This window comes from Crocodylus porosus, unplaced genomic scaffold, assembly GCF_001723895.1.
Source record: "Crocodylus porosus isolate Cpor-Errol unplaced genomic scaffold, CroPor_comp1, whole genome shotgun sequence".
In the NCBI taxonomy this organism is placed as follows: Eukaryota; Metazoa; Chordata; order Crocodylia; family Crocodylidae; genus Crocodylus; species Crocodylus porosus.
In genome coordinates this window covers 87,147,643-87,162,334 of record NW_017728947.1, presented here as the reverse complement: position 1 = coordinate 87,162,334, position 14,692 = coordinate 87,147,643, and the positions used below count along the sequence as shown (strand labels likewise).

The window sequence follows — 14,692 nt, the reverse complement described above, 5'->3', positions numbered from 1 at the left end:
GTTGTTGACCAGTGTTCTCAACTCCATCCTGCAACACCCAGTCAGGGATGATCTCAGAATCCCTCCAACCCCTGATGAGGTGAGGAAAGCCACCAAGTAGATGAAAAATGACAAGGCACCTGCAGCTGATGGAATCCCTGCCAAAAATCTTTACGCCAAGAGGAGAGGACCCCACATCACAGCTCCATGCCCTCATCTTAAGGATCTGGAACGAGGGCATCCCACGACTTCAGGTAGGCCATGATTGTGACAATCTTCAAGAAACGAAACAGGTCCGACCATGGAAATTACAGAGGGATTTCCTTGCTGTCGACCACAGGAGATATCATTGTGAGAACTCTCCTGAACCATCTCCTTCCACTTGCTAAAGAGCACCTCTTGGACTCTTAAGTGTGGGTTGACAGCACCAAGAGGCACAACTAACATGATCTTCATAGTTTGCCAGCTGGAGGAAAAATGCTGGGAACAACATAACCCTCTCCATATGGCCTTCTTTGACCTCATGAAAGCCTTCAACTCTGTCAACCAAGAAGCACATTTATTCACCTCAATAAAGTAAAAAAAATGGACTTGGCATATGCACAGCTAGCCTTTCTAATTGCTCAGTACACTGGCTACAACTGCATATTCAAGGCCATTTTCAAAACCAGTAAATTAGAGGGGAAAGACCTTAATTTTAATGTTACCAACTTTTCAAAATTAAAATTGAAGCCAGACTGCAAACATTAAAACCTGATGTTCTTACACACACGCTGCTCAAAGACTATTTTAATAACTTCTTTATCTATAAGCCAATAGTTTAGACACTTAAATATTACAGTTTGTTTCTATGTTGACAGGTTGTACCTTTTGGTATATAGTAAATGTAATTACTGATAACTTGATGGCACTATTTAGTAAAGAAGAAAAGACGGAAATAATCATTAAGCTGAGTTGTTTCCTGAATACACACCATCTGTCACACTAAATTTCCTTTTTGGATCTTACTAGCCACCTGCAAAACATGAACTACCTAACATCATATTACAGCTTCAAAATATTCAATAGGGAAGAGCCAAGCCCCTTTATGTAGACTAAATAAGCTTAGAGAGATTTTTTTTTTTCCTAGTGGGTGGCAAGTGGACACAGCTTGAGGAGGAATTTTTAAATTTAAAATGGTATATTTAATCTGTTATAACTTCATCAGTGTGGTGTTCAAGTTTATGCAGAGAATTATGGTGCACCAGTTTTGTCTGATGCAAGATTCGACCGCCTCAGATTAAGGTGGAACTCAGAGTCATAGTTAAGTCTTCCATTTTGTCTCCGGGAAGATGACAACTGCTCCTCGTGGAGACTTGCTTAGTTGTAGAATTCTAAGAACATGGATTTGTAACTACTGTAGTTTATTAGAACAATCAAATGAGTTCTGACTTATGAAATTCTAGGTCAGAAAATGTCAAAGTCCTGTATGTACACTTGGACATTATACTTCACTCTGGCCTTAGAAAAGGGCAGCAGACTATATGACAAGACCCATGACCATTTGAACAGCTTCCATATATGCATCAAATAGACTCCAAACAGGAGAACTATCTGGTAACAGACCTGAAGAGTGCAAAAGAGATAGTTTACCAGGATAAGTAGGGGCTGGAACATGGCATGATGCAGGAAAAATTACAAGTTTTCCCTGTTTTGCTTATACTGATGCCTTACTAATTTGATGAAAGTACTGCAGCAGAGGTAGGTCTAACAAACAGGCTGGAGCCCAGAAAAGGAGCATTAAATCACCACTGCTTAAAGCAGTATTAATTTGTGTGTCTTTTGTGTACTGAGAGATTGCAAAATGCAAACATCAGCACTAGATCAGCTGCTGGTTTGGATCAGCTTTGGTTTGGATTCCAACCAAATGTGGCAGATTTGGCTGGGATCCAAGCCAAAGCTGAACTGAAAGGTGAGGGGAGTGGGAAGCTGGAGGGAGTGCACTGTACAACTGAGATTTGCAGGCTAGAGTAGCAGCTGGGGAGCAGCTCTGATACCACATCACACATCTCACCCCCAAGAAAACTTTCCAGACCCCAAGTCTAGTTATTTGCACTAGTGTTTTGCCTACAATTTGGACAATTGGGAGGAAATGAATGGAATCAATATACTTAGAGAAGATAAAACCAATAAATACTAGCATTTATGAGAGCAACCTACCCTCTTAATGGAGAGGACTAACTATTGTAGAGAAGAAAGCAACAGGCCAGTTCCATTTTGATGCCAAGTGTAAAAAAAATGCCTTTTATTCACTTTTACTTAATTATGTATACAAAACTTTTACCCATCACCAAGGGCCCAATAACAGTCTAGAAGAATACTAACAGGTATGAATATATTCTGACTAAAATCGGTGAGAAACTCTGAATATATCTAACACTGTCATTTCAACACCTTTCAAAGTGTAACCTCCACAACAACAGGAGGATGGAAAATGGCATTTAAAAATACACTTACCTACTTTCTAGGAAGTCCATAAATAGGAATGCGACTACAGTTTTGCTAAGGATTCCCACTTCCCATTCTCCCTCCAAACACTCTTTAATATTACTGATGTGTTGCAAAATACAAAATTGGTTAAACAACATACAATTTCACATCTTAAAATCAGAAGTGAATCAGTCTCACAGCTTGACAGTAGGCTCAGTGTCAGGTGCTGTAATCTCAGAGTTTGCTTGTAGCTTTCATGATGGAACCCACATGTTTCCATGAGTATCCGGTGCTTTGGTGTAGGGGATATTCCAAATCCATGGGTGGTCTACAAAACAGAAACAAAAAATATGCACATGGGTGAAATCCTAACCCCTTACCTGAAATCAAGGGTGAAACTGCCACTGATTTGATTGTAGTTGTTATTTCAATCCAACTCTTAAATTCAGTTGTTTGAGAAAATTTACTGAGGTCTTGCTAAGTGTGAGATTCCAAGACAGGTATTTTAAAGAGGCTCTGCTTTTTCCATATGGCTGTCCTTTTCAATGCAAATATTACAACCTGATGTTCTTACACACACTGATGAAAACTACGTCAGAGAGAGCTTATAAAAATTTGAATGCAGCAGAGCTTACTTTCGTCCATAGGTTGTAAAATTATAGACAGCAGACATTTTGATTCAATAGCAACATAAAGGAGGATTTCAGCCTAGGGATACTTTAGTTATTTACATGGGCAGTAGTGACTTTTTCACAGGAAAGGTGTTTTCAGGTGAGGAGAGGCCCTCAGTTACAGGAACACCACCCTAGAGAGAGAGGAGCAAATGTGTAGGTTCAATATGTTTCACCCTTCCTTCCCGCCTTGCAAAAAATCTGCAGCAGACACTCAAGGACTGGGGATAAAGTATAAAGATGGGGTGTGGATAGAGAAAGGTAAAGTCAGGAAGTTGCCATAATGATGGGCATGATACTGGTCGCCAGAAATGAGACCGGGAGTTAATACTGCTTCAAGAAACACTGAATTCTGTGAATTCCCTCCTACAGTTCTCATTCATGCATTCAGTTTACACACTGCTGTTCCCAGGAAGGCTCAGAATGGATTACAAATAAAGACAAACCTACTCTCAAGGTATGAAACAGCAGACTTCCCAGAACTTTAAAACTCTTTACCACACCCCACCCCACCCACTCCCAGTTCTCAGGGATGGCTCTTAATGGAAACATCCCTGCCTCTGTAAGTGTGTTTCAAAGTGGGAAAGGAGAAGGTGAGAAGTGCTGAACCACAACAGCTCCAGAGAGCAATGGATTTTTGTGGGCATCTCAAGACTTCTCAAGAAAGAGCTGTGTTCATCTCAGGATACCAGCTGATTTAAGAAATCAAACTATTGGTTCAGGTCCTCTAGGCATCTCCTAATGGAATGAGGAAAGAATGCCTTGAGGTGAACCTCAGAGTTACTCACCTCATAAATGATACCTCTGTGTAAAGTGGCCTGCCTCAGTTTCCTCAATTGTAAAATGAGATCCTGAGTTCTTTTTTTTTCTTTTCTTTTCTTTTTTTTTTTTTTTACAGGAAGGCAAGGATTTTTTGTGATATCTTTGATTGGACCATCTGTCTAGTTGGAAGAGACGTTGAACAAAGTTTCGGATATGAAGTGTCCTTTACAGGTCCTTTTACAGAAAGGCATTCGGATTAATTACTTAACGTTCTTGCATCTTCCCAAACACTAAGTAAGCATGTTAGCTATTGCATATATGTATAAATACTATGCAGCAGAGAAAATTTCTCCAGTCCTAGAGGAAAAGCAGCGACTGTTTAGCTTTTAGTCTGTGCAATATGATTTGTATTATATGATAATGATACAGAGCACTTCTATATCAAAACAACAAGGGCTGGCTTTTCTGGTAGCTGTATATTTAAAGCAGTGCAGTAACTTGCAATGCTGTGCTAGGTAAAGATGATCTAGACAGACAAGTAGGATGGCTTTTAATCACTGAGTTGCGTCACTTGATTGTCTAGTTATTACTATATGTGTTTTAATTTTGTGGGATTTAGCTAAGATTCTCTTCAAATGTAAAATGTAAAATAGTAGAATAAGAGAAGAACAGCAGGGGAGGGTAATTAATGTATACGTTATACAACAGAGCACTATGTTCTGAGACAGGTGCCAAGGCAATTAAAAATGCTTTTGTTGCCCCCACTATTGAGTTAAGTGTGAATCTCTGGAGGAGGACTATAGTCCCATATTTTACAGTGCAAAGATATACAGGGGAAGAGAGAAGGGGATTTGGGGGAAAAACCTGAAATGTAAATATATTCTTATTCACATTGCACAGGGTGGTGTCAGAGGTTATTTTCAAATAGTCAGAAAGGCATTTAAAACAAGCATTCACACATTGGAGGGTGTTATCCCATTTTAAGTACCCTCTAAACTTTTTAAAGACAAGTTAATTAAAACGATGTTTGTCTTTGTTCCATCTTACCCAGGTCATTCCAGGGTATTTTTAGTTAGTTCCAGGGAGTAAAATGCTTAATTTGCAGTCCTTCAGCATCCCAGGATGCACAGCTCCCAGCCCCATTACCCATCTCCCTGCCCATCCCCAAGAGTAGCTGCACTGAGTGGCTTAAGTACAGCAACACCATTGGGGGAAACATGGTTCTGACTCCATGGTCTTGCTGCCCAGTGGCTCTTTGCTCAGTGCAGAACTGACAGGACTTAAAAATTCAGAGCTACCACGCAGCCAGGGGAGGCATGCTGCCCTCAGCTCCCTTGTCTCACCATGCAGCAGCTCTGTGTTGAGAATGGAGCTGCTGTGCAGCAAGACCAGGGAACCTGGGGAAGTGGTCTTCCCTGGGATCCCGTCATAAGTGCCTGGTGCCTCCTGAATCTGGGGGGCATCTGCAGAAGATGCCGACCCTGTCACAGGGGGCACCAGGCCTACCAACAGCATCAGTGTTGGCACATGCTCTGTGCATCCCCTACCAGTTGCCTATACATCTCAGAATTAACACGGTGGCTCCATATTGAGAACAAAGCCACTGAGGATTAGTTCCCGGCAGCTCTGCTCTGAGCATGGAGCCACCATGTGGCAAGACCAGAGAGCCTGGGAAAGCATTCTTCCCTGGACTCCAGGGTCTCACTGAAATTAATGCAGTGGCTCAATGCTGTGAGTGGAGCCACCAAGGATTAACCCCCAACAAGTCCACTCTCAGTACAGAGCTGCCAGGTTATCCAGTGTAATCCAGTGGTTCTCAACCAGGGTGACATGGCGCCCTGAGGTGCCTTGAGATCCCTTCAAGGGTACCACACAATGTTAACACTTAAGTTTACACCCATGACTCACAATATAAACCTAGAGATTTCAAATAAGAATCCACATTAAAAATATTCTTCTCTGTTGGCATCTTTCTGAGTTCTTTGCAACAGAAGAATTGCTCTATTAGTTTTCTATCATACAAAAAAAATGAATGAAGACTAAGCTGGCATTCACTGAGAGGTGCCTCAAGTCTATCAAGGGGTGTCTTGAGTCTGTTGAGGGGTGCCTCAAGTAATATCTTGTCACGGGTATTTACACACATCCAGTTCACTGGAGTTAGATAGGGAGAGAGAAGCAGTTGCTGGGCAGGTATGGTTGGATACTGCCCAGATAGATAGTGAACACCTACCAAAGCCATGCTTAGCTCTTATGTAGAACTTGTCATCCATGTATTTCAAAACACTTTGCAAAGGAAGTTCAAAATTGTCTCTTGTGTTGGGAAACAGTCTGAGAGGCTTCCCAACCCCACACAGCAACCTAGCAGAACTCAGCTGTCCTGACTGATGGATCAGAGCATAAGCTAGACAACATTGTTTCTTGCCCGTTTCATCCCTGTCATTACATGAGCAATATCAAGGATGTGATGACAGCAAGGAGATCTCTTTCATTCCCTTCAGACCACAGCTGAGGCACACGAGTGAAAGTTGCCCTGTGGCCTATGCTATATCTACTGTGTGAACTTAATTCTCTAGGGCATCTTTAATTTCATCAGTACTAAAATCAACCAGAGACAAAACAGTCTCCTTGCTGAGTCTCCATCTCCACCTCCAAGCTACCTGCCATCCTTTCCCCCACAAATCCAGAGGATCAAAGCTCTTTGAACCTGAACTCTGAAGATACTTCCATATGGATCCAAACCTTGTGGCTCAGCACAGGCCAGACTCAATGCCTGCTGAAGTAGCTAGCAATCTTTTCATCCGGTTTTATGTGAATCAATCTGTTCTTGACCTAGAAAGTTTTGATTTGAACCCTGGAGTCAGATCTCAGAAAAGAGCATATCACGCAAGCCTGAGCACCAGAAAACTCAAAGTTTGCACTTTATTCATTTTCACAGAATAAATGCCTTTTTCTTTTTTCATATGAACTGTACTATGTGAGGGCAGGAAGTGGACCAGGAAAAGGAGATTTCCAGCCCTGGCCCCTTCCAGTAAAATGGTTATTTGAACATTTGCTAAATTCCTAGATACAGTTATCTTTTGAGGAGCTTTTGCCAATTGTATGTGGTAGGATAATTTTCAAAAATAAAAGGATAATGATACATCATTGATAATCAATGAAAGTTGGGTACCAAACTCCCAGTGCACCGCTGAAACCTCCCTGGAGAATTCCTCATTCAGTTGAAAGCTAAACAGAGACATTACCAGTGATCCATAAAAAAAAAAAAGAGAGAGAGAGGGACAATGAACCCTTCTAGTCGATCCTGGATGCTCATATCCACTATAACAAAGTTCTGCCTGAAAGTCATGCATACTTTCTGAATCTGATATCAGAAATAAGATAACTGTTCCATATGCTGCCTTCCATCAGCCTTACTATGTAACAAATGTGTTTCACCACACTGTCTCTCTTCATATAATACTTCAATAGTTATCATAGTACTGTGCATAGTAAAAATGAGTCTCAACTAAATTTTGGGGGAGGGACAATTGGGGCCTAAAACATAAATTAAGGTCCTCCATCAACAAGCTCTAATGAACAGTCCCTAGCTCTGGTCATTCAGATTCATCGTGAGATTCTGCAGAACGTTGAGTATTACTTGTTTCTCGGAAGACATCTCTCAAAGAAGGCTGACACTGATGAAGAAATCCTACATTGCCTCTAATGTGCAAGTGCAGCATTTAAACACCAGAGGAAACAGGTGTTTGAAGACTGAGACATCAGATCCCAAACCAAGCTCGTGGTTTATTAAGCAGCTATTGTATGGAGCTGAGATGTGGACAATGTACAGGAGACACCTCAAACTGTTGGAGAAGTACCATCAATGATGGCTGTGGAAGAATGTTTGAATCCAGTGGGAAGACAGATGCACCAATGTTAGCGTCCTTTCACAAGCAAACACAAGCATCAAGGTGATGATCATCAATTTCGCTGGGCCACCCACCTCATCTGGATGTCTGACTCCAGACTCCCAGAGCAAGTTTTATTCTCCCAGCTCAGTCAAGGTGTATGTTCAAGACAAGGGCAGAGGAAGCACTTCAAGGATGTCCTCAAGGCCAACTTGAAAAAAATGCAACAATGATGTCAACTCATGGTAGACTCTCTCCCAGGACTGCCACAAATGAAGAAAGCTAGGGAGTGTTACCTGTGGCTCCAAAACCTCCCCTACACTGCAGCCCATGCCTCACAGATAGCATCCACATGATGTTCATAACACACACCATGACTGGTACTCCAAGGTCTCACAGGGACACTCCCTCCCTCTCTGGAACAACAGGTCATTGTGCTTAACCTCTAGGTCTTTCTTTCGACCCATACTTGGCCTCCTTGTGGTGGAGGAGTTACTGGGGTCAGGACTTGTCCCAACCTCTCTGGCTGAGCACCCCCACTCGGCCTCTGGCCCAAACTGTGGCCATAGGCATCCACAAAAATACTTTGGCCTCTTCCCCACACATGGGGTTCCCCCTATGCCTATTCTTGGGTCTCTATGACCCACCCCACCCTGAGGTCTTCTCATCATCCTCATACTCAGCTACTCATGGGGCTGGCCCTTGCACTGCCCTTCACGCCTACTCCCACTTTAGCCCTACTCAGCCCCCCTCATACACAGCCCTTCAGGCCTACTCCCATTCAATCCTACTCTGTGTGGGGCCACCTACATCCCTGCCCTCTTAGGGTCTTCACAACTGCCTTCTCTAGGGCCACACAACTACCCCCCCCCCAACCAAGGCCCTCCAGGGTCTTCCTCCCGTGAGGGCTCAGGTGGCCATAGCTGTGCCTGGCCCCACTTCTCCTGGGGTCTTCCACCCCCTAGGGCTCAGGTGGCCACAGCTGTGCCTGACCCTCATACCCACCAAACTGTGGGGGCTATGGGTTAAGGCACCCCAACCCACATTTCACTGGGGTGGTAACTGGCCTGGCATTTCCTGGGGGCTCCCGCCCCACCAGGACATCCTTCCCTGGCAGGATGAAGTTTTAGGCAATGCCCAGGACCAAGAGTATCCTGCTCTTACCTTCTGATGTTCCTGCTGCAGCTCAGCCAGGCGATGTTTCCACCTGGGCTGGCAGCAGCAAACTGCAGCCTTTATATCCCTTGTTCTCAAAATGGCTGCTGCCATCAGGCACCTGTTAGCTGTCTGCCTTTGCCCTTAAAGGGGAAGGCACCCAAAGGTGCACTGCCACAGATTGAATCAAGAATCCAGAGCCCCCCACCCCACATAGAAACACTTGCCTGAGTTGCAGCAGTCTGTCAGTCCCACAACGGCTTTGTCAGCCATCTTTGGACCCACAGATAAAAGAATCATGGAAGACAATGATCATCGATTGCAAGGGACTGCCACAGAGTCAACTTATTAATTGCATAATAATTCTAATGTAAACAACCAATAGTTATATCTAAATGTGATATTAAATGTGGTTATCCACTTGTTGCCGTGAAATACCATGGCAAGAGCAAGAGACTCAATAGCTCCTTGATGCATTAGGCCAATGATTCCCAGACTTATGAAAGTTCCCCCCCTTTTCAGAAGTATGAAGGAACTTTGCCCTCCCATAAAACATCCTCTCGTCTTAATGTACACATCTTAAACACCTTTCCAGCCAATTGGTTATACATATCTCACTACATGGTTTGTCACACATACACTTTACTGGAATTGCTGATATAGATTGTGTGGCTGATGCTACTCGATGAGCAGTGAAATAGCGAAATTAATACTTAAACTATCACTGACATTCAAGTCAAGTGTCACGGTTCTTACTGGAGCTGTTCCTGCCTCATAGCTCTTGTTTAAGGTCCTCTGCAATGTCAGACAGAGGGTACTGTATCAACTACACTTAAGCATTCGAACTGGAAATTTCTCACAACCCAAGAGCATGTTTATTTGTTCATTTCATTTTAATTGAAAGCTGAGACTCTACAGAACAATACAGAAATTTGTCCAAGTGCCCTTTGCTTATCATTCTGCGAGTATCCCCCATGCTTTGAGAAACATTGAGTTACAGCACGAGATAATGTGAACTATGGTATTATTTGGTTCTTATTGTTTTGCTAATACGATACATAGTATAATAATATGTCAAAAGTCTGCAATGAAAACTTTTAGAAACCTCATGTTCTCATGAAGCTTGGCTTATGGGGGTATAGTATGTACAGCCAGAAAGAAAAAAGCAAAACAGAACTCAATACAGTGGGAATTTACTTCAGGAAGAATAAAGCACAAGCTACAATTACTGTTCTCTCCATAATTCTCTTCCCATATTACTTGCACCTTGTATTTTAAAACTACAAGTGATCAAATATTGAGCAAGCCAAAAACAACATTTGTGTTCATTTCCTGTCAATTTACAATCATGTTATCAGAGACTGAACATTCAAACACTCCTTCACAAGATGTTTGATAAAAGGAAGAGTTTGTTTGTTAACAACCTGAGCTGATGAAATTTCTCTCATACCCATCTGTACACCCTAACTCACAAGAAGAGTGTTTCTTTTTGAAAAGCAAAAGCTGAATGGAGTGGCTTCACCCATCATGTTTGGAACACCCAATGTCTTTGAATTTGCAATCCTGTTTAGGTCTCTTGAACCTTTTCTCCTTCCAAGGTTGAAATAGTGAATTCTAAACAGTTTGCAGTTCGTTATGCTTTGTTTTTGGCCAAGGCAAATAAATAAAGACATGAAGAAAGAGGATTACTGTTTTCTGAAATTATACAGATCACCTGGAACTTTTCTGGTGTGCCATAATGTTCTGGATCAAAGTTTACCTTCAGCATATTATAGTGCGACAGTGGACTGCATTGCTGTTATCAAAGTTGCATTTACATGGCATTATAGGTACACAGTGAGAAAGTTTCTAACCCTTCCAGCTGAAATGTGCAACAACTTTAAAATAATATTGCTTAAATTTTCATTAAACTACCTTACACAATTTATGAATGGCTTGTCATTTTCCTGTTGATTCAATTATTAATCTTAAACTGTTTTCCTATTTTTCCCCATTAGGAAGGAATTAAGCAACTCCAGTCTTTGAGCTTGTGTCCTGAATCAAGTATTACATTTCCCTCAGTACTTTGCAATACAGTTATTGGAAGCACTAAAAATATTTTTTACAACGCCACATATTTTCATATTCTCATGATATGACCAACTACTTGTAAATTTTATCAGAATGTAACAGTAACGTTTAGTGCATTAGCTGGACTGTGAAATGCATTTTAAAATGTTCCACTTGTTTTATAATGAAACAATGATGAACCAGTCAGCAGAATCACTGGCTGGTATCTCCCATTTGGTTATTAATCCAAACAATATGCTTAGCCCTATAATTATAACTTTTAGTATTCTAATATAATAAAAGTCTTTGTCTGTCTGTCTGTAATGCTTCTGCCCAACTGCGCATGCACTGATTGGCTGTTTGGGCCGGGTGGCCGGCGGCGGGGCCAGCCGAGTTCAAATGGGAGCTTCTGGGCTGGCGCCGCTGCCTCTTGCAGCGGCTCCCCCCCCCTCCCCTCCACAGAAGGGGAAAAAAAAGTGCCACGAGCACTCTTTACAAGCGGCAGAGCCAGCTGAGGAAAGGTGGGAGTCGCTCCATTGGCCCCACCTCCTCCTCCAGCCCCCAGTGCGGTGGCTCCCCCAGCCCCACCTCCACAGAGGCTCTTTTTAACAGTATCCCCACTCTTTTTCAGCCCTCTAATCGTGGTCCGAGCGGTTTTTATTTAAAATCTGCCCTAGTGTCCAGGATTTCCCTTTGCTCTGGGGGTGGGAGGCAGCAGGGAGTGCACACAGACTTGCCTGCAGCCATGTGGTGCTGCCTGCTGCCTCCGATCACCTTCCCCTCTCACCCCTGGAGCACAACAAAATCTCAGACATTTGGGCAGGGTGGGGGGAGCAGGGGCTGCAGCTGCAACAGGGCAGGGGGGAGGGGAAGTTTGCCTGCTCTCCAGTGGGGGGGAGGGTGTGTGTGTGGGGGGGTGGAGCCTGGTGGGCAGCAGGGAGCCACTGCCTGAGGAAGGGGGAAAGGAGCAGGGAAGGGAGAGGGGGCCGTGGCCAGGCTGTCTGCAGGGCACTGCAGCACTATCCCAGGGTGGAAGCGCCACAAGCCTCCCCTCCTCTGTGCTGGGGCCAGACACACTCTGCCGCTACCTGTACGAATCAGAGCCATCGGGCTCTGGCCCAGGTGGGACAGGGACAGCTGGGGTCCCTCCTGCAGGGCTGGAGGGGGCAGGGGGCTGCAGGTTGGGAGTGAGGGGCACTGGGGTAAAGGCGGGGGACTTTGAGTTGGGACTGCGGGCTGTGGGTCAGAAGTGAGAGGCACCAGCAGGCATGGGGGGGTTGGTTGCTGTGGGTCAGGAGTGAGGGACACCATCAGGGCCCAGGGGAACAGCGTAAGCAGGGTACTGCAGTTTGGTGAGTGAAGGGCACTGGCAGGGCTGGGGTCAGCTGGTTAGGAGTAAGGGGCAGCAGCAGGGCTGGGGGGCCTGTGGCTTGCCAGTGAGGGGCACCAGGGTAGAGGCAGGCAACTGTGGGTTGGAAATGGGAGTCGCTATCTGTGGGTCGGGGTGAGGGGCACTAGCAGGGATGGGGGGGCGGGCTGCAGGTCAGGGGTGAGGAGCACCATCGTGGCCCAGGGGTGCAGGGCACTGCAGTTTGGTGAGTGAAGTGCACTGGCAGGGCTGGAGTCAGTGGGTTGGGAGTAAGGAACAGCTCCAGAACCGGGGGGGGGGCTGTGGCTTGCCAGTGAGGGGCAACAGAATGGGCAGGGGCAGGGCCACCCTTCGGGGCCAGCCATGTAAACACTTCTTTGAAATCTGTCATTCATGATGGGCAATTGGCTAGTAAATTCAATATAGTGATACTTTTTTTAAAAACAAAACTTATGCTTTGTATTTATACCTTACAAGCCATTCTTTGAGCAAGAGACTGGTCTGAAGTTACCATCTTCTGCTTAGGAAGCGTGAAAGGGAGTCCTCTCATTTCACACTGCTTTAAAGTACTTCTTTATTTTTTGTCTGCTTTTATGTGACACTCCTACCTGGGTAAATTAATATGGTCTTAAACAAATTCTGCTGGCACCAACTATACTTGTTGAGCTGCTCCTACATAAAATGTTTCCCAGTCTTTCTGCAACTTTACCAGCACAGACTAGAACCATGTATTCCACCCTAGTTCTGCAGGTGCTATATTAGCAAAGCAACGAGAAAAAAAAAGTAAGAAAGAGAAAGAGGCATTATATAAAAAGAGATGCAAGGTGAAAAAATGAAAACGGATAATGAATAGGGAAAGCAGGAAAGGAAATGGAAGCTTCCTCCATTGATTGTCACATTAATATATCATCACTTGCCGCTTAGGTGAGAGGTTACTCATTAGTAGGAAAGAAAGCTTTTCAGCTTGTAAACAGTTAGAAGTGTGCAGCTTAGGCACAGGAGGTTCCATACCATAATCAACTAACAACAATTTACTTTCTTTTCAGCACCTGTGTTCCTAGTCAAGTTTGAAGCTACTGGTCACAGCTCATAACAAGAAGCATCAATAACAGACTTTCATCCTTTATAGCCTAGTCTGTACTGGTAGTCACAAAAAGATTAAGCGAAATTACCAGGATAAAACACAAAGCTTGTGGCTGTGGCAAGAACATGACTGCGATTCTTCTCTCACTGGCATTACTGAAAGTGGAGTAGGCCCATTGGCCTTATCCTGGATAAAGTTAGCATATAAGAAAATTAAGCCTTAAATCTCTTGAATCCAGCAGAGTGTCTTAATTGTTTGAAAGAGACTAACCAGTACTTGGGAAACAGGAAGATTATCAGAGAGTAAGCATGAAATGTGATGCACAATATTGAAGAAAGCTCTATTACTACTCATTTGTAAGAGTCTTATGAGAATCAAACTTCAAGAATCTAACCAACAGAATAGAAAATTAATATTTTAATGTACAGTTAAATATATAGTCTACTGTTTGTTTATGCATCTTCTAAATCTGGGGCAGGCAAAACATGGCTTGCAAGCTGCATCCGGCCCCCAGGCAATTTGATCCAGCCTGCAGGGCCCCTCATTCTGCAAGCTGGTGCCTCCATGCAGGAGGTGTGGCTCTGGTTGCTAAGCAACCCTCCCCACCCTGGCCTGACCTGGCCTGACCCCTGACCCACCTTGGCCTGACCCCTGAGCCAGGGGAGAGCCTGGTAGAGCTTGTGCCTGGCCACCATGCCCTGGCTGTTCTCAGCCTCCCTGCCTGCGAGAGTGGGAATTCAGGTATCGTCCCACCAGGCTGGGGCCAGGCACTCCTGCAGGGAGAAAGGGGTGGGAGTGTGGGGAACTATCTGCTATACGGTTGGGTGAGGCTGGCCCTGCATGCTGCCACCATGTGCAGCTGGGGACTGGGGTGGGAGCAAGGGAAGCTGCATGCTATGGGGCCACCACATGCAGCTTCAGGGTCTTGCACACTCTAGGGACTCCACAGACCCACCACACACTCACCCCCCCACCATACCCCAACACACATCCACACTCTCCCACAGCCCCCCCACACTATAACCCCAGTTCCCACACACCCTCCCAACCCCCCACACACTCCACCCCTAAACACACCACACCCTCCCACAGGCCCCACACACACTTCCACCATAATGTTAGAAATATTATTAAAAATGCATTATCAATAGCAGATTTAGGAAAAAAAAAAAAACACAGCTGCTACCCCTCCTTGTCTCCTTAATGGGAGAGGGAAGGGGGGGGTTGGAAATTGAAGGGAAAACCACCAAAGGCCCTTTGTACTAAG

The 14,692-nt window shown here is 44.4% G+C and overlaps 1 protein-coding gene across 1 annotated transcript in view; it reads right to left on the bottom strand.

Moving 5' to 3' along the window:
• Positions 1 to 2,003: 2,003 nt before the first annotated feature.
• Positions 2,004 to 14,692, bottom strand: part of TDP1 (tyrosyl-DNA phosphodiesterase 1) — a 139,974-nt gene continuing 127,285 nt past the window's right edge. The window contains exon 16 of the mRNA XM_019552395.1: positions 2,004 to 2,776. Within this exon, the coding sequence (XP_019407940.1) occupies positions 2,703 to 2,776 (74 nt within the window). The 3' untranslated portion in view covers positions 2,004 to 2,702. The remainder of the gene's footprint in view (positions 2,777 to 14,692) is intronic.